The following is a 25,311-nucleotide window of genomic DNA, read 5'->3' on the forward strand; positions in this document are numbered from 1 at the left end:
TATTAAATTGGAGTATCGGAGAAAGCACGGTGGGCGTTAAGGAGCTTTTTCTCAATGTTTCATCTACATAATGCGTCTCGATCCTCCTATGGTCATGGTGGTCAAATCTTTTAAATAAGGCGTGATCCAATTCAGTGTCGCTTTAATATTTTTCGGTTCACTCTGATTACTTATCTACCACCCTTATCTCGTTTATCAGTAAAGGGTATATCCATAGGTGATCGTTGTTCCTTGTATTGTCTGTAACGATTCTTGGAACTTAAAGTAAATTCATTTTAGATACTAAATTATTTTTTGATTGATTGGTCTATGTTGTACAACCATATCCCTACAGCTGTTAAAGAATTTCTGTCGCTTATATCCCAGGATTTGTGCTAAAATTCACCTTCCATTTGTCCAATGCTGTCAGTTTATGATTAAATAAGTGTAAACATTAGAACAATTTTTAGCCAATGTTTCACATCTGTTTTTTGGATCAGTTAGCCTTACAGTTGATCCTTTTGGTGTTGATTTTGACGTAATTGTGTATTCCTCAGGAAGTGAGGATATTTACATTCGACTATGTCTTTTGAGACAAAATTATCCATAAAAAATAATCTTGTGGAATCACAAGTATGGAAGAAGAATAAGAGAATGGTATTATCGCATTATTTTCAGATGCAGCAATCGAACAACTCGTGACTCCCTCAAAGGGACATCCATTGTTCGCCGTTGAGTTCTGCAGAAAGGTGACAATCCAATTACTTGCACCTTCATGAAAAAGAAAATAGGAACTTCCAGCAGAGCCAATCAAAAATGCAGGAGAAAAGGTCTTAACTCAACTGTATAAAACTATCTGTGATATGTACTCAACAGGAGATTTACCTAGTGACTTCGAGAAGAACATCATTCCCATACCAAAAAAGAAGAGAACAGAGAAGTATGAAGACTTAAGAACCATAAGCCTGACAACACATGCATCGAAGGTTTAAAATTTGTCTTTCTTAAGAATCATTTACAGGAGAATAGAAGGAAGAGCAGAAGTATTCTTGGATGAGGACCAATTCCGATTTAGGAAAAGCATGGGCACCAGAGAATCAATTTTAGCATTAAGGCTGCTCATAGAGAAGAGAATGGAGAAAAACAAACTGACTTTCATAGCATTTGTCAAGTTACCCCAATGAAAAAATTGTATAAACCTGTTTCAAAATTTTATACAATTGCCATGGCAATTGTATAAAATTTTGAAACAGGTTTATATAATTTTTTCATAGGGGTAGAGAAGGCATTTGATAACGTGGAATGGAATTCAATGCATAGAATTCTAAAAGAAATCGGAGTGCTCTAAAATGATCGTAGAATTGTTCATAGTTTGGATAAAAACCAAGTAGCTGTGGTCAGATGCGGACCCAACGGTGCAGAAGCAAGAATAAGAAAAGGGGTGAGACAAGGGTGTGCACATTCCCCCTTCATTTTTTATGTTAATGTAGAGAAAACCATCAATGAAATCAAGGAGAAAGCTTCGGGTGACAATATCCGAAGAGAAAACATTAGTATGCTGCAATTGGCTGACGACATAGCAGTCATAGCCGAGACAGAGAAGGATTTGAAGGAGACTTTGACAAATATAGAAAGGACAATGGCCAGATATCAGCTGAAACTCAACAAAAAGAAGACTAATTGTAAGATATTAGTTTGCAGCAAAAGAGAGGAGGCTAAGACGAAGGTTCACCTAGGAAAGCATCAACTTGAAGAGGTGAAAGAGTTTTCTTATCTGGGAAGCCGAATTACCAGCGATGGATGAAGCAAGAAGAAATAGTAGAATAGTGCAGACGAAGAGGACTTTCTACAAAAAGAAGAATCTTCTTACAGCTGAGAATACAAGCATAGAAGTAAGGAAACTATTCATCAGATGCTACATATGGAGTATGTTTCCCTATGGAAGCGAGGATTGGACGTTGACAGCAGCAGAGAAGTCAAGAGTGAAAGCATTCGAAATGTGGTGCTGCCGAAGAATAATGAAGATAAAATGGAATGACTGTGTATGTAACGAGGAAGTGCTAGGAAGAGTGGGAGAAAAGAGAAACCTCCTGAAAACCTCAAGCAGAAGACTACAGGACTTATTGTTAGTTAGCCACATTTTGAGGCACGATGGCTAGATAAAGATTATTGTTAAAGGACTAGTGGAAGGGAAAAAGGGCAAGGGACGGCCGGGAATGAGTTACATAGGACAGGTTAGAGAAAGACAGCGGTGAAGGATATCTAGGCCTTCTTGATGGAGGATTTAAGTATATATAGTGATAACACATTTAAAATAGCCTCGAAAATACTACTAATGGATGTCAATGTATTTTTATGAAAAGGCCAAGCATTTTTAGCAAGCCACTTGGTTGAAGCAAATCATTTCGGTACTAATTTGTACCAAAGATCATTCATGCGGAGAAGTGACCTCAGCTGGGCGCACCAGAATCCATTACAATTCTTAAAATTGTTAACTATGGTGAAGGAATTTTACTCGATGGTATTCTTTTTCCATCCTTTTCCCCTTTGCCTAAACTCTGCATCCTCGCCTTCCTCCCCCACCTGGCAACATGGTGTGCCTCAGACACACCATATTCATCTCTCTAGGTTTCTTCTTCTTAATAAATTTACCCTCCCCTCCCCTCAGTCATTCAACTCAACTTCAATCCTACTTTCTAAAACTGACATAAATTTATTCTATTGTCATTATGAGGGGGTTTTCCCTAATTATGTTCTTTGAAAATCTCTTTCCATTCACACAACCTTACCCCACCTTTTGTCGCTATACTTCCACCACCACTGGACTAGTGTATTAAAGAGAGTCAGACCTACTTCCTGTATACATGGGTATACTTCATGTATATCCTAGATGATGTCACACAACAGAGAAACTGATCATCCAAAATTACACATGAAATATTCACATTTATTTCTCTTTAATTTGAAGTAATTTCATTGAGTGACCTATTGACTAAACTATATTCAGAGATAAATATGTAGTATTGAACGGGTCCAGCAATAGGGAGGTACAGAGTTAGTACAGCGGAACTTCGACTGCCTATTGTAATGAAGGGTGAGACTCCAATGTATGATTGAAATAGAAAAATAAATCCATGTACATATATGCATATCCTCACTGCAAGTTTTAAAGTTTCATATGTTTTCCCGGCGTCTTTGAAGGCCATCCTGATAAAATCCAAAGATACCTTTCACCAACAGGCACAAAAATTGTCAGTTCTCAAAAGTGTGTCCTAACTTAGAGGTTGCTTACAGAAATATTCATTTTACAGTGTTGTCCTGCATATTTATGGTGGGAATTAAAGACAAATAAAAGAAACACCTTTATTCCATTAAAAATCTAAAGAATCAAATGAAATAGAAACAATAATAATTAAATACATATATTTACTCCCATAAGATAAGGGCTGCAACCAGGTGCGCCGACTTACAAAAAATATTGGGGGGGCCCTAACCGGGGATCTTACCCTGGGAAATTTTATAAGTAGTGAGTTTTAAGTTTTTTAAGCATTTTAAAAGAGTCATATGATCAACATTAGAACCCTGATAAGTCGAATCTCGATATCTGAACACTCCGGGAAAAATCGACAAGCCTGACACATTTTTTCCTCACACCCATAACGATTTTTTTAGGGGGCTCGAGCCCCCTCAGGCCCCATGGAGTCGGCGCCTATGGCTGCAACTAAGAGTATTATCAGGGGGATTGAGGGGAGGAGGGTAAAGATCAATTTGCGGCACCTCTCCCATAATCCCCTTCCCTCTCACCCACCACTTAAATACTATAATAAAAATAAACTCCCCCATGGTGGGAAAAGAAAGGTAAAGGAAGGGTATTAGCCCTCATGGTGGGTAGTTACCCTTGTTCAACCCATGCTCTACACTCTGAGGAGGGTAAGGGAAGGGAAGAACAAACCTTCGTTTACACTTCCTGAAAACTCCTTCGCTTACCAACTCTCTACACTGCATTAAGGGAAGGGTAGGCCTATACTTCTTCTACCCTTCCTTTGAACTCCTTCGCTTACCATTCCTTCATCCAACATCTATTAATGGTAATGTAGGCCTATACTTCATTTACCCTTCCTTTGAACTCCTTTGCTTACCATTCGTCTATCCTTCGTCAAACATCTATTGAGTGTAAGGAAGGGTAGGCCTATACTTTATCTACCCTTCCTTGCAACTCCTTCCCTTACAATCCATTTACCCTCCCTCTGCACTACATTAAGGGTAAGGGAAGTGTAGGGCTATCCTTCGTATACCCTTCCTTGGAACTCCTTCCCTTACCATCCGTCTACCCTTCCTCTACATTCCATTAATGGTAAGGGAAAGTGTACGGCTATCCTTCGCATACCCTTCCTTGGAGCTGCTTCCCTTACCATCTGTCAATCCTTCGTCTTTGCTCAAGTATCCTTCCTGTCGACCTGTTAATAAGAATCAAAATCACAAGTTCGACAAGTTAGGAAACAATGATACTCCAACTAATCAATGAGCGCTCCAGACACCACATCCAACAGAAAACAGCAGCCCTCTAATCCCTGATTCATCAGGTATGCCACATCCTCATGTCCGAAAGTAACATGGTGAATAAACTCTGCACCATCAAAGACACTGCTGTCAACAATGGCTATGCAGAAAAATTAGTGGACACTATTTTCCGGTGGAAAAGGACTCAGATGGCACAACAGCCAATATATAAAATGCAGACTTCCCCGGCGGGATCTCCTAAATGGTGCTGAATTCCTTTCCTTGGGAATTTATCATTAAAAGTACAGAGACTACTTATTCCTAAAGAAAAAATAAGGCAAGCCTTTTATAACAACCGTAAACTAAGGCAGGTGCACAACTAGCAATTAAGGCTAGGGGGATTTTTGGAGCAGCTGATACTATGGAGGGTATGGAATCATGGGCGTACCCAGCAAGGGGCAAGAGGGGTAGAAGCAAAAATCGCAAATGTCTTTAAGAGAAATAATATTTTCTCAAGCAAATAATTTAAAAAATGAATAAAGACCTGTACAGTTTCCTTAAAATGTTGATTTTATTCACCTTTTCCATGCTTAAATCTTACCTACAACTTGAACAACCATGGCTTACCCCCCCATAGTTTTGATCCTGGGTACACCCTTGTATTGAATATGGGAGGTGCGGGTGCCCTCCCCCAGAAAATTTTTAAGATAAATGGTGAATTTTACGGCTTTAAGAGGGATATTTTATTATCTGTACACTATCCTATAAGCAATATTTATCCAATCAAGTAAAATGGATTAGATTTTAAATTTATCTGAGTTCTGGGGGGCGGGGGGGGGATTTATCCCCCTCGCTGCACCACTGCACTAAAGAGCATGCTCGGATTGCTGAAGGACAAGGAAATTCTGGAGGAGAAGTTTTTCTGTCAGAGCGGCTGAGCACCAGATGCGCACAGACAGGGGGAAGACAATTCACATTTCGCAAAACATCTTATATAGACATAGGACATATTAGCAACTTCACCCCAATTATTCTTCACTTTCGGAAGAAAAGGTAAAGATTAAACGCCTTGGAAGAGCTGGAAATTTTCAGCCGCAGGAACTCATACATCATCATAACGACCACCTTTACCTTTGTCGCTCCCCCCTCCTCCACTTTCCCACTTAATCATCCAACCCTTCACCCACAGTGAGGCCTAACCAAGCACCGAACCCAACCCCACCTCCCCCTAACCAACAGCAACCAGAAATTTCCCAATCCATCCGTTTTTTTTTGCTATATATATACAGTGTGTCCTCGTTTAACGTCGTCCCGTTTAACGTTGTTTCACGATAGCGTTGTCCAAAAATTGAAACCCTTTATCATTTAACGTCGTTATTGCTTCGCGATAACGTTGTTCAAATTATGCGCGGCGAAAAAAAAATGAATGGCGAATAGAACGCAATCGCATCTGATGTATATAGTAAATATTACTATATTAATGCGATTGGTAATTTTCGTTCGACAGAAAAGGTTGGCGTGGGTAGCGTATGTTAAATATGCATCTGAGCGAATAATTATCGCCTCATTTACCCATTATCCGTATATTTTTGTGATGAACAGAAAAAAATGTCCACGAAGAAGAGGCTATCCAGCGCCCTGATTATGTAACTGTGAGAAGGGTGAGAGCGATGTCGTTGCCAGGGGCAACGCGATTCCCACGACGGAAGGTGATAGCAGCGATTATGAAACCGTGATCGCTCTCTTTATCACGCTGCGAGCGTCATTGGCCTATCACGTTCGAAACCCATGGTGACAAGCATATGCTGACATAAAAACGAGCACGAAATGCATATGTTAGCAAACAATTATTGTTTATTTAATTTAAAAATGCCCTATAACCGATTAAAAACCAATATAATTCTTAATTATTTCAACTGGAGTGCTCTGTTGACTTTATAGTTGCCCACGTTGTTCAATTGTTATATGCGCACGGTAGTGAATTCGATAGAGCTGCTTTATTTCCACACAGCAAATTGGAAAGTACTGCTAATTGAAGTACATCCGTGATTTAAACGTCAATTACTTTATATCGAAGTTTAATTATCAACATTTGCCAAGTACGTTCTCCAACATATCAACATCGTTAAACTCAACTGATTTGGGCGTTACCTGTTGGGACGATGAAATGTTCATGATGAAGCAAAACTCAGAACTATTCCACAAACTTTTATTTTAACAGACAGGTTAGTCTTGATAATGACGGTATAAACGTCGAAACTAGTAGACTGTTACAATAAAAGTTTGTGGAATAGTACTGAGTTTTGTTTCACCATGAACATCGTTAAACTCCTTTTCGATTTTTTAATCATCATAAATCAACTATATAACGAACAAAATATATGGAACAAGTAAAGAGAGATGTGAAAGAGAAGAAATACGTAGGAGTGAAAAGATTAGCTGCTAGGAGAACTGAGTGGAGAGCTGCGTCAAACCAATCCTAGGATTGTTGACCAGTGATGATGATGAAATCAACTATTAACTACTTACATTCAAATCGCTAACGTGATTACACTTCCATTATCATTTCAACATTAATTAGTTTCAATCCAAGATCACGACTTTTTGGCCATTCTCTACGATATAGTAAATATAATGACTGCAGCATCTCCCAGCGAGCATTAGCATAATGGATTACGTTATCACACATCGGAAAGTAATACAACACTTTCCCCATAACTTTACCATAATACGAGTACTTTATTATAATATTATCTATTGGCGAAGCGAAGTACTTAGCTTTGAACTGCATCCATTTTATGTTTTCGTTGTTTGTTATTGTTATTTCAAATACTCCGCAGACGACGCATTCTTGGACAGAGATGTGTCGAAGGATTTCATTGGCTCTTCAGATTTCTCAATGGTACCAACCTCACGCGCTCGTACCTGTATGATACGCGCGATGACGGTGGCTTACATGATCGCGTGATACAGCGGAACGTGATAGGAGAACGTGATGGTCATCTCTCGCCGTCGTCGCTGTCACATTTACATAATCAGGGCGCTGGTGGTTCTTCAGACGTGAAGAAAAAACGGCGATATTAGAACAAAAACTTGGTATTATTAAAAGAATTGATGAAGGTGCAACTGCTGGAGAGATCGGTCGAGTTTTAGGTTTGCAGGTCGAGTTTTTACAATTAAAATTTCTTCTGTTACTGAAAATATCGATGTTTCGCCATTAAAATACTTTCTTTTTAGTTTTTATATTTCATTTAAAAATGCCTTCTTCCCAACCTTTTCGTTATGAAAATTCGTTTCGTTTCGAATGAATCGTTATCATGCTGAAGTGAATAATCGGTAATGAATGTTTCACGAGATTTCCGCCGGGTTAAAGAATTCATATCATCACGAAAATTGACTCGCCCTTCGTCCTCGTGCTTCCGAGTGTCAGATTCAGATTTTTTCATTTTGGCCTGATTCATGTGTCTCCCGATTGGTCACAAAGTCTGCTTAAAGTTACGGCTCCGGTAATTGGCCTCCTTGGATTCTCGCCCGGGAAATTCTGGATTCTTCACGAAGAAATGGATTGTTAGGATCATGGCTAGGTTAACCTATTTAATTTTTTTACATTGTTTCTTATGGGAAACACTGCATCGTTTAACGTTGTTTCGCTTAACGTCGACTTTTTCAGGAACGAATCAACAACGTTAAACGAGGACTCACTGTATTATATATGTTATAGGTTATATATATATATATATATATATATAACCAATAACTCCTCACCTTGATAATGTTAAGCTGTTGCGAAACTATGGTCAATCACAATAAATCAACATTTGGAAATAGCCAACTTCTTATCTCTTCTATTCCTATTAAATTTAAGGTTAAATTGTTCAGAAACTTGCATGTAATATGTCTAACTGTACTTGAGCACCATTCATTTATTGCTTTGAAATATCGCGCGAATAGTGAATTGCGCAGAGCGCTCACGGCGGGCAAAAATGCAGCTCACTCGCGTTCATGTTTGGTTTGATTACGGCCTACGGGTTTATCTTCGTAGCTTTGTGCTGAGCAGAGGAAATGTTCAACTTTTAAATATCGACTCATTGTTGTGAAGACATCATTTGACGAGTGTGGATTTGTTTATCCATGTATCTTTAAAATGATCTTAATTTTGAGATGAATTGGCAATAAATGCAGGACATCGCTCAGTTTGTGGAACATGTGTAGCAAATGAAGCTATGTCCTACTTCTTTATTACACTTTGGAGAAAAGTGCATTCGAAAGAATGACATCTTCCTCAGAAACGTTCGTTTCAAACAAAGTATTTTTCCCCTGAGTATTATGGATGAGGGTACGGATATACGAGAGCAGATATTCCACAACACCGTCCGTGAAAATATTGTGAGTACTGTGTGTTTAGAGGTGCCTGATTCAAGGTTCTTTACTTGTCTGATTGCTATATTTTTTGCTGCCACACTTGTGATTCATAGATTTACTATGATTTATTTTCAGATCTTTCTTTTACTCTTCCTTTTCCTATGTGCGTTGAGCTACGCAATAATCCTGAAATTCAAGAAACGAGACAAAGAGGATTTCTTATGTGCTGATGAAGATGAAGCCACTGTTAGCCAAATTAGGTGAGTTGCCGCGAAAATCACCTCTTTTTTAAATGTTGGGTTTTAGTTGGCTTGTACGCAGGTTTCTGTTGATTTTCGCTGTAACGGTAATTATTTATTATTGATCGTCTTAACTCCTCTATAATCAGTTATCATCTTCAAATCACAATTATAAGTTTTTTCATTTTAGGCATTGAATTTCTGTTCATTTCGAAATTTTTAAAATTAATTACCCCATCAAAAATGCATAGCGTATGAAATCGTCCAATATGGAAAATTTCCATTGAATTGTTATACTCGCAGCATGAAGACCATATTGCCAATGATGGTTACCTTCATGCATGGTCTGCCTGATTTACGTCTAAGTCAGTGTTTCCTTATACACACCACCGTTGCATCAATTCCTCTTTGACTTTCATCGACACTAGCATCTTATTCCACAGAACATTAATGGTATGTGCAACATTCCTGCATGATAATGAATGTACACTTCATGTTAAAGGATTTTCTTACATATTGTGGAATGTGTTAGAAAATGTCCTCATCAGTCAATGATCGTGATTTTTGTGAGAATTCGCGACTCGCGTATGCCCCTCATTTTTGTGCAACAAGTGAAAGCTCTTCCTTCTCTTTACATTTCATTGAAACATTATATTGTGTTATATATCAATTAATTTTATAACTAGTACAACATTTTTTGAAAAATTGTTTCAGATTCTCAATTATTAACTGTGCACTTGGATAGAAACTGCTGTTTCTCAGCTTCATTTCCCAGCTTTACTTATGAGGGTGCCGAATTTTTATTTAAAGTTTAGCCTAAAGGCCTGTTTACATAGTACATTAACACATATGGGTTAATGTCTAAATGTATGAACGCGAGAATGAATGCCAAAAAGCACTGTGTAACCATCCAACTTGTGCAAATGCATGCACAGAAAATTAAACCCGTTCTAATTTGGTTCATGTACAATTTCATACCTGTTCCTTTCCGGTCCGCAAAAATCATTCATGCAAATAGACATTAACTCGTATGCATTAATGTATCGTGTAAACAGGCCTGCAAGGGATTCAGGTCATAAATGTATTCATAATATTTCTGTATGTTTAAGCAAAATACAATTTAACAGTTCAAGTCATCCATAATTTTTCTCATGGTAAAAAGTTAAAATGAAATTTATGTTAATATATTTGCATGGTAGATGATAATATGTAACGGAAATATTGCCATTAAATGGATGACTGTTTTTAAGTGTTTGTGTTAAGTTGTTAATACATGTGGGGTGTGAGCTAGGTAGGGCATTCAGTTACAAACGAAAGGCTCCCACATGAAGTCTTTGCATACCCTTGTTAAAGTCCTTGCTGAGCAAAGTTGCATTTAAACATGTGAAATTTTAATTGCATTTTTATTTATCAAGGTGTATTAATAAGTAGGAAGAGAAAAAGTACCCCTTTTTACATACCTAATCTATTCAATAGGATACCATTTTTTCTATAAACAAAACACTAGTAAATGCGTAAATTCCAGGAAATGAGCATCATTTCTCAGTTTCTGAGCCATTTGGGCTATTTTCCCCTCACTTGCCACAAGCCAAGTAACAATGCAAGGGGAATGAAAGACATTACTTTTGAAGCTTTGTACTTGGATAGACAAGGGGTCAAAATTTCATTCAAATATATTTTGTGTTTTCCGAGCTATGAATTTTTACCTTGTACCCAGCACTCTGGAATTTGACTCCCACTAGCACCTCTTCTGAGAAAACATCTCAAACTTGGACTCCTCATATCTTGCAAACTATGAGAGTGAGAGAGGAAATATGTATTTTACATGGGCCATTAAAGAGGCGGTAGTAGCTATGACAAATAATTTCATTAAACTCCAAGGCGGTGGGTGCGTTGGCTGGGTGAACTGACATGGAATGATCCAGTAATTACAAGTGTCATTCTCCCTTTTATTTGACCTTGATTTTCCACTCTTTACGAATAATGCTAATCCAATTTCTCCCTCTATGTTCTTTCTAAAATTCCTCATGCTGAGGCTGTTAAAAATATTTTCAAATGAGATTAATGTAATTCTTACAAAATATTAATAAATTAACTAAACTTGGTGATTCATCAAGCAAGGTAGTGGTTTAATAAACATTCATTGCATTATAAACATTCTTTAGTCTTCTTTCTATCATTTTAACATTTGTTTATCCCCTTATACAGGATAGTTTCCCTAATTGGGGCAGCCACTGTATTGGTGCGAAGTGCGCCGGTCCCAATATGTCCCAATTAACCGGAATTTACTCTATATGATTTGATCCAGCGATGGTGCTTAGACACCAATGTTGGTAGTTCATAGTTTTTTTGAGTTGTTGTGTAATTAAGGGCACAATAAAAAAGCCCAAAAGACAGCAGTTGAATCCAATAAGAGACATTGAAAATTTTATTAAGAACTAATGAAGAAATAAATACAGTAGAACCTCACTTATGAAACTTTCAGCGGAAAACCAAAAAAAGTTTCATAAGTGAGGAAGTTTCATATGTGAGGTTTTTTGGTATTTAGCATGAAATCCTTTCCTATAGGGGCTGGTTTGTTTCCAGGATGCAATTACTCATTTGGAGGCAAGAAATTGAAGCCTAATGATCTTATTTTCACAAAACTAACACCCCAGATGATGTATTACATTAAGAGAAATATAATTTTACATTCCTGATCAACTTTACCGACGGTTGAACAACTAGCATTTCTGGTACTAAGCTGCAAGGCTATCACACTGGAGAGATTTCGGAATGATGTCACTAAATGTTCACAGAGAAGCCAATTTTTTTAAAAAGTTGACTCATTAAAAGCAGTTTTCAGGAAATTCATTATACCACCTATAGGCAAACCCCAGATTGGAGATTGAAGAAATGAAATACCTAAGGAAAGTCATCCAAATTAACCCCATAACTAGGGAGCAAAATTTCACTAATGCATCACGAAGGCTTCACACCCTATGGACCTGGGTTAATGGCAGAGACAGAAAGTTTTCAGAGATGGCTCTATCCCTGCTTGAGAGTGGTGTGGACGGAACTTCCAGGGCAACACACTGTCCAGCAGATGGGACATTAAGCCCTGGTTAAGCCTATCGTTACAACCTGGCTAATTCCAACACAGGGTTTCTATGCTCCCTCTCTTACCTCATGGTGCAAATGACCCCAGCTGTCAGTTTTCTCCCTCTAAATACCATGCCATAGATAATATGGAGCTCCTGGCAGTGGCGTAATTATGGTTGGGGGATGAGGAGATAGATCCCTCTCCAAAGCCTCAGAAAAATTAAAAAAAAATTTTAAACACAAGTCTAGCTTTGATAAACAGCAACTGCATCTACTAAATGTTAAATTTTATGTGCCAAAATGATGTAGAACATATTTACAGGCATGCCATTTTTTTAATTTTACGGGAATCCCCATTGCTTCGGAGGGGTGGGTGGTGAAGCCGCCCCCCAGTTACTACCGTCACCCCCAAAGCATATTCCTAGTTACGCCACTGGTACCCCGGATATTCCGTGACTAAGTTCACTTTTCCGGTGCTTAGAAAACTTTTAAGTGAGCATTTGAAATAATCGCGCAACTGCTGTCAGTGATGAATGGACAAAAATAGATTAAGACCCCGGAAAAATCTCCCCTCTCAATAATGTTTACGCACTAAAAAAAGAATTTTCCCATGACATTTTAGTAATAATAGATTGAATCTACCGGGTATAGCTTCTCTGCCGGCATTCTTCCGCGAATTCAGCGCCGGGAACTTCGACTCACAAGCCGCGTGACTCATCTTCACTTTATATTTTGCTTCCCCATATCTGAAAACAACACCAGACTGTTTTTGTACTTCGATATAATGGTTATAAGTCATTCCTGAGTCGAAAGGAACTGCCTTATCTCTCGCGTTTTGAATTTGACTTTAATGATTACGTTACTACTGACGACGCGAGTTATTCTCCGAGGGCATTCGTACTAACTCTCGTTCAGTTAAAAAATAAACGCTTGCCACCAGGCAGTCAAGGTCAATCTATATTTCATTTAAACCTGCAGATACAAGTTGGGTCAGTTTTGATCTGCGCACCGCGTAAGCAACTTTCCTCCGGCTCAATTCGTCCCGCGGATGAGGGATTAGCCCGTGGAATGAGTCCACGCATGCTGTTTTTGCCATCGTGTTGAATCACCAACGGCTTACGTCCATACTACAAATACGATAATCTTTTTTGATAGACCTTGGAAGCCAAAATTTAGGTACTCTAGGATTTTTAACGGCTCATTTAGTAGTTATTTCGCTGGGGCGACGGGAAGCATAACCTTGGAAAATACTAGACAATCTTCCGTCAGAGATATATATTCCGGATTAATGATCATCTACTGCAGCTAAAATTAATATCTAATAAACAGCATCGCTCGTTATTAAAACTTATTATTCTTCAATGGCATATCTATGTAATGAGCACGCACTACCCCCGCTCCTGTGACTAAAATCGGCGCGCCTACCGCAATCTTCTCGTAGAGCAGTTCTCTGACAAGTCATACAAGTGAGGTATTTTATCACATTGGACTGGAAAAATACGTTTCATAACCGAGGTCGTCGTATAGGTGAAGAGTTTCATAACTGAGGTTGGAAATACATGGGTTCATATGGGGTTATTCACCGGACCAAAAAAAATCGGCGTATAAGTGAGGTCATCGCATAACTGAGGGTCGTATAACCGAGGTTCTACTGTAATTTCAATTGATTATGGCCCCAGGTAAAGTAAAAGTAAAGTAAAGATAAGTAAATATATGGTGCAAATCATGTTGGGCTTAAGTTTGCTGGGGAGTCTCGTCATCTAGGTATTCTTGAAGAATAGATCAGGCTAAAAACATCGAACCCCTGGCTGGAGAAGCTGATTGGCGAACTTGGTAAAGGAAATTGTAGGACTTGTTGGATGACTACAAAGGAGCCCTTGATGCAATTGATGGAAAATTGGTGGAAACCAAGTTTCTGCCATCCGAGGCTACAGAAGAAGCAACCAAAGAGCACAAGAAGGTCTACCATCAATTCCATATGGCAAAATAGTTACGCAAAGTCTATAATTTTGAGTCTTGTACCTGGTGCAGTTTCCTAGAAAATCATGGGTAACAGAGTCAGCATGATAGGCATGGTAAGCATTAAAGTTGTGTTTCGAGATGTCATCTAAAGACCAGCTGTTTAAAATATGCTCTAAGTTTTGTGCACTTTACTTTATTAACGGAATGGATGTTACGGTTACACTCAATTCCGAATCCCTTCCCTTTAAAATGTAGCCATTCTTAAAAAGAATAAGACCACACTTGCCCAATTCACTTTTATGTGGCTCATTACAATTGCAAAAGAGTTTATGATGTTGTTGCAGTGAATTTAAAATGATTTAAAATCTATAAAGAAATACAAAACAAGTGAACGAGTGAAAAAAAACTTATTAGCAAATTTTATGCGATGGGGACTTGAACTCCCAACACTCACCATCACAGTTGCGCATTTACTCCACTAAAAACCGCGTCTGCTTGAAAAGGAAGATTCATAATGCGTATAATATGAACCAACAGTGAAAACAGGGGCAAATACTCATTAAATGCCCGCGAAATAATCATTAAATGCAACATAAACAGAATGATCAATTTGCAAGTAACATCTCCCTCTGAGTGCATATGTCTTCATCCGCAAACAAATTATTTTTGGTGAGTAACCAAGGAAAACAAAAAGAGTAAGGGAAACTAAAATTTCTTTAGAAGCAGAATTGGCACCACGAACTTTGTCCCAAAATTTTTGAAATCGACTGTTCATCTACATGTACGTAATACCCCGCAAGTTGCCTAAAAGGCGTGTGGCAGGGGGTTAGGACACCAGCCGTTTACAAATTAAAAGGAAGTGCTCTAAGGAAATTACGACTGGTATTTCTTAAAATCCTTTATTGTCCGGGGGAAAAACGAATTCCCATATCTATCCGTTCAGTAAAAAATCTCGCTCAATTTATCGCTTCTCTCGGACCTGGAAAAATAGTGCGGCTGTAATATTATGTTCTCCATATCATTCTTAAAGATATCCATTCTCAATTGTTCAAGCAATCTAAGCCTAGCGTACAGCCTCTGAGTGTCCAACGGCTCCCAGCCTAATTCGTTTAACATCTGGGTAACGTTGCCTGTAAGCCCATAGTGGTTTTTGATGAACCGCGCTACCTTTCTTTGTATTTTGTTCAGCTTTCGGATTAAGTCTTTCTGCACTAGATCCCATACGCTCGCTGCATATTCTATGTGCGGTCGGATGAGTGTGAAATAGCACCTTTCTTTAACTTTCTCATCCTAAAATCTTCCCACAATACACTTGAAGAACCCTAATTTCTTCAGGGCTATCCAGTAAATATTTCTTATATGTGTTCCCCACGATAGGTTTGACGTTATCGTAACTTCTAGGTTCTTCACTTCATCTGTTGCCTTTATGTTCATGCTGTCCACATCATAAACATTAACCATGTTTATTGTATATAACCAAATTGAAAGAACTCTGCAAAATATTTTTGCAAAGTTGCATTGCATTGCATTGCAAAATGCATTTTCTCAGATTAAGGTCGAGTCCCCACTCTTGGCTCCGCAAATAATCATTGTTTAAATCCGATGATAGAATTTCGTAGTCAGACTGATCACTAATTTTGCGATAGATGATGTAATAACATAAGTACATATATGGAATACTTATTTATTTTCAATACGTATATTACATAATTCACAACATCATGATTTATAAATTCAATTACACAGAACAATTATAATTCACAATATGAATATATCAAATCATTAACTGCATAAAATTCAAATATGAAACTATATACAATATTTATCAACAGTAGATAATTTATTATTTTCTATAATAAAAATAATTTTAATGTTTTCAAAGCCCTGCAGGAACGAGTGACTTTGTACGCAGTCACGCAGACGGGTGCAAAGTTAAATACACCAAAGGATGAAGTTTGCCATGAAAAAATATTTGACTTCGCTGGGATTCGAATCCGGATCTCCCGATTGCCGGTCAGGCATGTTGACCAGTTCCACCACCAAGCCATTTTCTCAGAGTGAACATTGGGATAGGTTTTACCAAACAAGATGTTGGCATCACAACAGTCCACACTGTGGCACATGTGGTGAGGGTCGTGCTTATTAAGCCACTGTCGGGGTGAAAAAACCCTTATTTTGTCGCTGGTCTGCGACAACGAATTTCAAATCACTGCAGGAACAAGTGACTTTGTACACGGTCGTGTGCACGGGTGCTAAGTTAAATACACCAAAGGATGAAGTTTGCCATGAAAAAACATTTGACTTAGTCAGGATTCAAACCCGGATCCGCCGATTGCCGGTCAGGCGTATTGACCAGTTTCACCACCAAGGCACCAATAATTTGTTCGGTAAAACCCATCCCAAAGTTCGCTCTGAGAAAATGGCGCAGTGGTGGAACTAGTTAACATGCCTGACTGGCAATCGGGAGATCTGGGTTCGAATCCCGGCTAAGTCAAATATTTTTTCATGGAGAACTTCATCCTTTGGTGTATTTAATGTTTTCAATTTAAATTACTACACATTCAAAATATACATACAATTTTTATGATGCTGTACAATTTTACAGTGATAGTGAAGAGGGATCACCAATGATCATTTTGGAAGCAAGGATCCAAGCAGAGGCCAGGATCTTCTGGGCAATCGGGGCAGAAGGTGGTGATAAGTTTTTTTTAGCATTGTCTGCATCGTTTTTGGACCCTTCTCTTGTTCCTGTTTTTGCAATTTTTCGAAAAATGCGAATTTATTGATAAAAAGGAAGGGCCTCGTGATGTAGGCGAATTTCTTCTTGTTTGGCCTTTGGCGAGGACATCTATTATAGGCAACCGAAATGAGGTCAAGCCCAGTTTTTGTGAGCCAGAATTCTGGTACAGTAGCAGAATAGGACAGGAGCTGGTTAAGTAAACGTGCTGGTGATGCCTTTCCTTCATCTGCAGCTGAGAGATTGGTGCGACGGTGGAGCGCCTCATTATAAAATTAAAGTAGCCTGAATTTTAACGAGTTAGTGAGTAAATTTTAGTTTAAGCTCCAATTAATGAATACAATATTTGTTGTAAACAATAAATAAATGATAAAAATTTGAAGCTCAAGGTAATAGAACTCATGTGTATAAAAAATTCCTATCCAAGAGTCCAGATTTCAAAATAAAATATTTAATCAGAAGTTTTTATTCCATTTCCTATTCAAATAGAGGATGATTAGCAATGAATTAGTGGATCAATATTGATAATAAGAGAATAGAGAAATTATTTACTACACCAATAACACAATTAAGTACAACTTACCCCGTAAAAAAATGTACATACTTTCCGACGGTGCTGGAGACACAGATAAGCTCGAAACCAGAACCGAAGCAAACTGTAGATGCATAAGAACCTACTGCAGATGATTAGGAAGATCCAAGATTGCTAAGCAAAGGGATAGTGAAGTAGGGATCTTTCAAGGTTGTGTCTGCCGTCATCTTTTAGCGGCTGCCCCAAGTTATTGGTGGACCCATTAACCGGAATCTACTACACTACAAAATTCAATTTGACTTTAAATTTTTTCCTCTCTTTAACATTATATTGCTTTCATAGGTCTCACTGTGCTTCACGGTTTTGATTATCTTTATTCCATTTATCCAAACTTAAGTGGTAATTAGCTATTATAAATATTTTTCTCATTTATAGTTACTGAACTCTTTTTGAAAATTTTCAGCCTGAGAAAGTAAATTCCTTTTTTTTTACTTACTTCAATATTATTTCTGTTTTTATTGCATGTCAGCATACTGCTTTGTACTGTTTCACTGGCAGTATCAGTGGGGGCAGTACTTCTTTTGCCTATGTCGATAGCTGGAAATGAAGTTCTCCTCCTTTATCCGAAGAGTTACTATGTTAAATGGCTGAATACTTCTCTTGTTCAAGGTATGTATTTTACTCAAGATATAAATGCCAGCTGTGCAAAATAGCATCCTTATATACAAAATATCTCTTACCATCGATTGCTAATGTTTATGGAAATATTTTAGGAATTTTCATTCATTGATCTGTGACTTGTTGAAAAGTATGTTGAGTTTCAACCCTTAGTTGTAACGATATGCTATGTATTTTGTTTGGAAAAATAGCTGTACTACCTCCTTCTGATGATGTCTAGTTACATAGTTATCTTTATTTGGAGGTTTAAAACCGTATATAATTACTTTATATCCTTATAAATATATGTATATCTTATTCCATGGTATGTATGTATTTTAATTGTGTGACGTGCTTATTGATGCCTTTCTTTTAATTGCACTTCCTTTTTGTTATTTCATCAAATGATGACATTGTTCTGAATTGTTGTGTTTGCAGAGCTAGCAATAGTCAAATTTGTAAGAATTTTACATGATTAAAAATTTATGTATTTTTATTTTCAGGTCTCTGGAATTATATTTTCCTCTTTTCCAATCTTTCATTATTTGTGCTGCTGCCATTCGCATATTTATTCACTGAATCAGAGGGATTTACTGGTTACCGTAAAGTAAGTGATGCTTTTATGTTAAACTTAATATTAAGCCATAGCATTTTATTTCAATAATTGGTATCTTCATTTCAAATCTTGAAGTAACTGTAGAATAATGGGCCTAATTAATTTGGCTAGTTTTGGAAATCCATACTATGTTATGCCCATATTTTCTTTTTGCAGAAATTACTATTTATCTACTTCATTCCTTTAAATAGTGTAGATTTCAAGGACTTCAGGATTGCAATCTCAAAACCCCTCCTCAAAATAATGACTTTACGTTTGATATCACCCAAAAGATCAAAGTAAACCCAATGAGCTTCTCAATGCAATAAACCTGCCAGTATACCTTCTAAACTTACATGCTCTGTATTTATAATTCCTTGGTTGTAGAGTTGACATAAAGTTATAATTCACGTTGACATTCCTTAGGCTGCAATGTTCCAACTTTTGGAGTACATAGTCGTGTGCAGGCCTGATTGTCTTCGAACACTTGGATCGGTAACTTTGGTGGAATCGGAAAACGTCCATTAAGTATTCCAACCAGAGTAATTCAGCAGCAGCTATGCCGGATATTTTTTTAAAGCAACCAGATAAGTCCTCGAGTGCGTAGTTTCTAAAATAGTGCATAAATCTGTCGATTCATGCCAACAAATAAAACTGATACTGAAAAAGGCAGCATAGATTATGACAGAAGTGATGTAGTAAAAATTGTCCCCAGACAAGGAAAATGTTTTTACTTACAGGAGAAATCACTCGCAGTGAGGATTACCCAAAGAGGAAAATTTCCATATTTCCCTTCCATAATATCTTTACTAAGAAACCTGGTTTGAAGGATTGCATTATATCACTGGATCAGGATATTGATCTTCTTGATTATTGGTCTCAGATTTTTGATGAGCGAATGTTGCAATTGATTTTGTACTGGAGAAATACAAAGCTTCTAGCTATAAGAAAAAAGTATAAAAAGGATAGCAGGCCGGAGCTACAAAATGTTGATTTTTATGGAATTAAAAGGTTTCTTGGTCTTTTGGCTAATTCTACGATTTTCAAATCTAATGATAAAGACATTTGCAGAATAATTGTCACAGATGGCGCAGTCAGGGAAATTTTCCGATCAGTAATGTCAGGACAACGGTTTACTATACTTCTTACGAGTCTCCATTTTGATAACCCAGCAGATCGAATGACTCAATACAAAACTGACCCAGTAACTCCAATTTTTGAGTTATTTTGCTCTCTAGTAAAAAACTCCCAACGCTGCTATTTGTTGGGAATGGTAACTTCGATTGATACAATATTAATTGCCTACAGATGCCAATGCTGTTTCAAAATATATATTTCTAGCAATAATGATGTGGCAATGGCATGTTTGACTGATGTCGAAAACATTTACCTGTTTAACGCATATTTGTATGCAGGAAAAGACGCAAATGGGATAGGTTTGCAAGACAAGCACAAAAAGCTATCAAAACCATCCCATTCAGTTCTTTGTCTCTCTGAGACAATCATGGGGTCCCACAGATGTATCGGATAATTGGTTCACATCTATTAAACTGGTAGAAAAATTAAAATAAAAAGGGCTGACATACGTCAGTACAATCATAAAAAATAAAGGGGGTGTACCATTTGATTTTGTGCCACCCAAAGGGTGCATAATGGGCTCTTCTCTCTACGGATTCTCGGCCAACGTGACTGTAATATCCCATTTCCCCAAAATTAATAAGGCTGTTTTCTTAGTTTCATTAATGCTTTACAGGGTAAGTGATGATATAGAGTCGAGGAAACCAGAGGTAATTGCATTTTAAGGGTGGCGTAGATACTTAAGACAAAATGTGCTGTAGCTACACATCCGCCCGAAGGAAAAGGAGGTTGCCATTGGCAGTATTTTTCAGAATATTAGATATTTCCTTTGTCAACTCTTTCGTGCTTCAGCAGTCTGTGAAAGATATGACATGATCTAATTTCATTAAGTTGATAGCTGCAGATCTTGTTAGAGCCAATATGGGAAGGAGAATGTCAAATCTTAGACTCTCGAGACAGGTAGGATTAATTATTGCATAACTTCTCCATCTACCATTTGAAGAAGCTGAGGATTTGAAAGGTTCGAGAAGCGGACAACATGTAGACTGTGCCCGCCATACAAAAAAATGGAAAACCTCTTTCTTATGTTTCCGATGCATAAAGCCTGTGTGTGTGCAATTGTGAAAAAATGTAATTTTGATCGTCTGCAGAATGCATCAAGAAAAGGAAGGAGGAGGATAAATTTCATGTTTACTCATTATTTAGCCTTCCAACTTTAACATTTAAGGCCTTATTTTTAAATCTGGCGAAATATAAATGCTTAAATACGATAATAACAACTCCAGTGTATTTGACATCAGCTTTTTGATCCTGTTTCAAATAATAAATTTTACTAAAATATTGATTTGCATTGGGAATACATATAAGTAAATATAAGTTATAGAATAGTTTAGCAGTTAAAGAAACATTAAACTAAGCAATAAAAATGAAGTTGCAACATTGTATGAATTTTTGATTTATTGCAGTCTGTCAGACTGCACGTCACTGGTAGTGTAACAAGAATTGCACGTCACTGGTTAAGGGTTAACCCACTCTCGCCCTTACTTAGCAGTCTCCATGACATCCTTGTCTCCCTAACTAATCTTCTCTAGTTCTTGGTAAATATTACCTTTTCTTAGTCCCATTGTTCCTTTATCTGGCCCATCTGAGTATCTTTTGTGTTTTTCACGCTGTTCTTAAACCTGTCTGAACATATCTGATTCCTCCAGTCGTTCACTAGATACGTAAATGAGTACCTCGGCTATTAGTGATACTAGAAACAAGGTCATATGAAAGGGGAGGTTAATTCCTTATATATATTTCTACTGCTTTCCCCATCCCTCCTTTTCCCAAATTCTAATGTTCCAGTATCCTGTCTTTTAGATTTTGCTAGGGATATCTGTAGGTATTTCTATAGTTGTTTGTATATTTCATGTACTTCCTCCTTTTTTTGCCCTGATAATATGTAGTGGCAAACTATTCCATTAAGCTGCACTGGGAAACTTATTGATCAAAATTTTCCGAGGAAGCATATAAATTTTCTATTCAATATCAAGTTCATGCATTATGGCTATTTAAAATGCTACAAATTATACTTACCCCTAAATTTATGAAAAAAATTCCAACTGACATGTCATAATGAATTAATCATTTCCTTTTCTTCTTTATTTAAATTTATGGGACCAGAATTTTTCCTGTCACTGTGGAAATTTCTGGGTTCTTTCAGATTTCCCTTAGAGGTTTTCTTGGTTTTTCCCACTTTTCTTGAGAAGGTGATCATTCTGGGATAAGGTGATGAATTTGTGGTCTTCATAAAGTACTCTCACCCTGGAGTATGATTGAGCTATTGGAGGCCAATTTGACCCTGACACAGTGAATTTCTTTCATCACGCCCTGGCGACGACTTGCCTCAAGTACGATGACACCTTCAATGAAAAAACAGACAGAGTTACTATGGGTTCTCCATTGTCTCCCGTGATAGCAATTTTTTTCATGGAGGCATTGGAAGAAGAAGCACTTTCATCTGCCACCCTCAAGTCCAGATGCTTCTACCGCTCTGTTGGTGGTACGTTCATAATCTGGCCCCATGGGAGGGAGAGCTTACATAATTTCCTGAGCCACCACCTGGACAACGGAATGGACACCATCTTCCAACCATACTCCAAGCTCAGAGACGAACTTGTAAAAGCCAAGGATCTTTGTGTTTTAAAAACTCCAGGAGTATATCAAATTCCTTATGAGTTTGGGCAGGTGTACATTGGGGAAATGGGGAGAACCATCAAAACCAGAATCAAGGAACATCGGAGGCACCTCAGGCTCTGACAACCAAACAAATCTGCGGTGGCAGATCATCCCATCGAATGCGACCATTCGGTGAAGTGAGAGCAATTGAAGATTCTATGCCACGAGGCAAAATTCTTGGAAAGACTGACAAAGGAATCCATTGAGATCTGGCTTGCAAGTAACACCCTCAACTGTGATGACGGGTATTCCCTAAGCAATGCCTGGAAACTGGCCCTAAGGAAAATCCAATTGGCTGCCTCCCAGCCAATCACGTGAGACCTTCCACCTGATGAAGAGTATATAAGGTGGTCAACTTCATCCACTTGCCATCGGCCCTGAAGATGGAACACGACTCGAGTTCTGAAACGTTGGCAGAATGGAGAGAGACCACCCAGCTGGAAGCCCGAATAGCCTTCTTTGACTATATTCCCCGGGAAAGCATCAGATCTTACTTCACGGATCTCTAAGGGGAGAAAGATCACCGCAGCATCCGGCAACTAGAGAACCTGCGGAAGGAAAGGTCAACACTTCTTAGTTCCTATGCCTTTCTCTTGAGATGTTGAGAGGAGGAAGCAGTACCATCTTTTGCCCTTATGAGGGCATCTTTTGATTCACCAGCTGTTCATCGCATTCTCAAATGTGCGAGCCTTGCTCTGGTTCGTGAACACATACACGACAAAAGAAGACGCCTCAAGGACATTGTAAAGAAATTATTCAAACTTCACCTCTGCCTTACGGCCACCATCCGCCCCTTGGACTGGGAATACATCATTTGAGCTCCTGCAGCCAATGGTGAGTTGCTTCCAAATAAGGAAAAGGAGAGGTAGAAGAGGAAATTTGACAAACTGGTGCCTTTATTGCCGGCCACAGCACGTATGAATCCTAAGGGGCTGGTTATAAACTTGACTAACAAGGTTCTTGACAAACTGACTATATTGGTCTTGTCTAAGGGCCTTAACTTTGCTCCGGTTCCGAGCACCATTCCATATCGAGATATCATTGGGGGAATCGAGCCAGCCATCCAAAATTTCCCCAATAACCTCGCAGAGGAAGTTCGTTCTGAGGTTTCTTTGGTCCTTTTGAGGGCCATTCCTCCGAAAGCCAACTCAACCAGAGAGGAACGCTTCACCATTCGTGCAATTCCCAATGGCTACACAATTAAAGTACTGCCAGCAGACTAGGGGAATGCCACCGTCTTATTGAATGCAGACGATTACCAGTGAAAGGTCCTTAATATCCTGCAAGACCCAGCTTATCAAAGGCTATCACGGGAACCCACTGATTCTGTCACCAAGAGACTTCATCCACCGGCACCGACTCCACCGAGGCTCTACGGCCTTCCAAAGATCCATAAGGCCAACATGCCATTGAGGCATATTGTTAATTCCATTGGGGCGCCCACCTACCAACTATCCAAATACCTCGTGGGAATCCTATCTGAGCACATCAGCCTCTGCAACCATTACATCAAAAACTCATCTGAGTTTGTGAAGACAATTGCTGATATAAAATTGGAGAGCATGGACGTAATGGTCACCTTTGATGTCGTATCTCGTGTTACTTGGGTACCAATCAAGGATGCGATGGAGCTATTGAGGGCCAAATTTGACCCTGGCACAGTGAATCTCTTTCATCACGCCTTGAGGAAGACTTACTTAAAGTACGATGACACCTTCTACGAACAAACAGACAAAGTTGCTATGGGTTCGCCACTGTCTCCCATGATAGCCAATTTCTTCATGGAGGCATTGGAAGAAGAAGCACTTTCATCTGCCACCCTTAAGTCCAGATGCTTCTACCGCTCTGTTGACGGTACATTCCTAATCTGGCCCCATGGGAGGGAGAGCTTACATAATTTCCTGAGCCACCACCTGGACAATGGAATGGACACCGTTTTCCGACCATACTCCAAACTCAGAGACCAACTTGTAAAAGCCAAGGATCCTTGTGGTTTCAAAACTCCAGGAGTATATCAAATTCCTTGTGAGTGAGCTAACCAATGTTGTGATACAGTAAAAACATATGTTTTAAAATGAACTGGTTTACTCCAAGCATTGAATTCTTCAGTGTTATGAGGAGCTAACTATAAGTAAATGACTGATGAATTTTTACGTGCATGCTGAATTGCGTTAACCCTATTACCTCCTCAATGTTGCCTGCCTTGCTTTTTCGTCTAAATTTGTAATTTAGTATTTGTGCAGCCCCTTAGTAACTGAGGCAGTGCAGACTAAATAGAATAACCATTTATTTGTAAATGATGTGTACTGTAATAGTGTATTTCTTGAATTGCAGGGTATCATGGCTCGTGTATATGAGACCTTTACTATTCTTTCCCTATTGGCTGTGCTATTGCCTTGCTTTTTCATCTAAATTTGTAATTTAGTATTTGTGCAGCCCCTTAGTAACTAAGGCAGTGCAGACTAAATAGAATAACCATTTATTTGTAAATGATGTGTACTGTAATAGTGTATTTCTTGAATTGCAGGGTATCATGGCTCGTGTATATGAGACCTTTACTATTCTTTCCCTATTGGCTGTGCTGGTTGCTGGGATGACTTATATAATGTCTGCTTTGATTGATAAAGACCAGAGCGCCATAAGTACTTTATTAAGTGAGTATACTCCAGTAAATTACTGAATGGTAAAATATGATAATTTATTGTGACCAGTGTATTGGTGATGAATACATCATAAGAAAGAATAATGAAGAAGTCTGTTTTTTCCTGCCTGCCTAATCTGGCTCTTCTCTTATCTGGTTTTCTGTGTACTCTTTCCTTTAAAGATGATGTATAATATTATATTTTGATGGAAAATAAGCAATATCTAA

General features: G+C 38.3%; 1 protein-coding gene across 2 annotated transcripts in view; it reads left to right on the forward strand.

Moving 5' to 3' along the window:
- The first annotated feature begins 8,462 nt into the window (after positions 1–8,462).
- Positions 8,463–25,311, forward strand: part of LOC124160351 (protein Lilipod) — a 55,415-nt gene continuing 38,566 nt past the window's right edge. Inside the window, exons 1-5 of one of the 2 annotated variants that reach the window (XM_046536201.1) lie at positions 8,463–8,865; positions 8,977–9,101; positions 17,922–18,061; positions 18,553–18,656; positions 24,970–25,096. In XM_046536201.1, coding sequence (XP_046392157.1) covers positions 8,695–8,865; positions 8,977–9,101; positions 17,922–18,061; positions 18,553–18,656; positions 24,970–25,096 — 667 coding nt within the window. In that variant the 5' untranslated portion in view covers positions 8,463–8,694. The remainder of the gene's footprint in view (positions 8,866–8,976; positions 9,102–17,921; positions 18,062–18,552; positions 18,657–24,969; positions 25,097–25,311) is intronic. The other variant, XM_046536196.1, reaches the window with a different exon arrangement.

Source organism: Ischnura elegans, chromosome 1, assembly GCF_921293095.1.
Source record: "Ischnura elegans chromosome 1, ioIscEleg1.1, whole genome shotgun sequence".
NCBI lineage: Eukaryota > Metazoa > Arthropoda > Insecta > Odonata > Coenagrionidae > Ischnura > Ischnura elegans.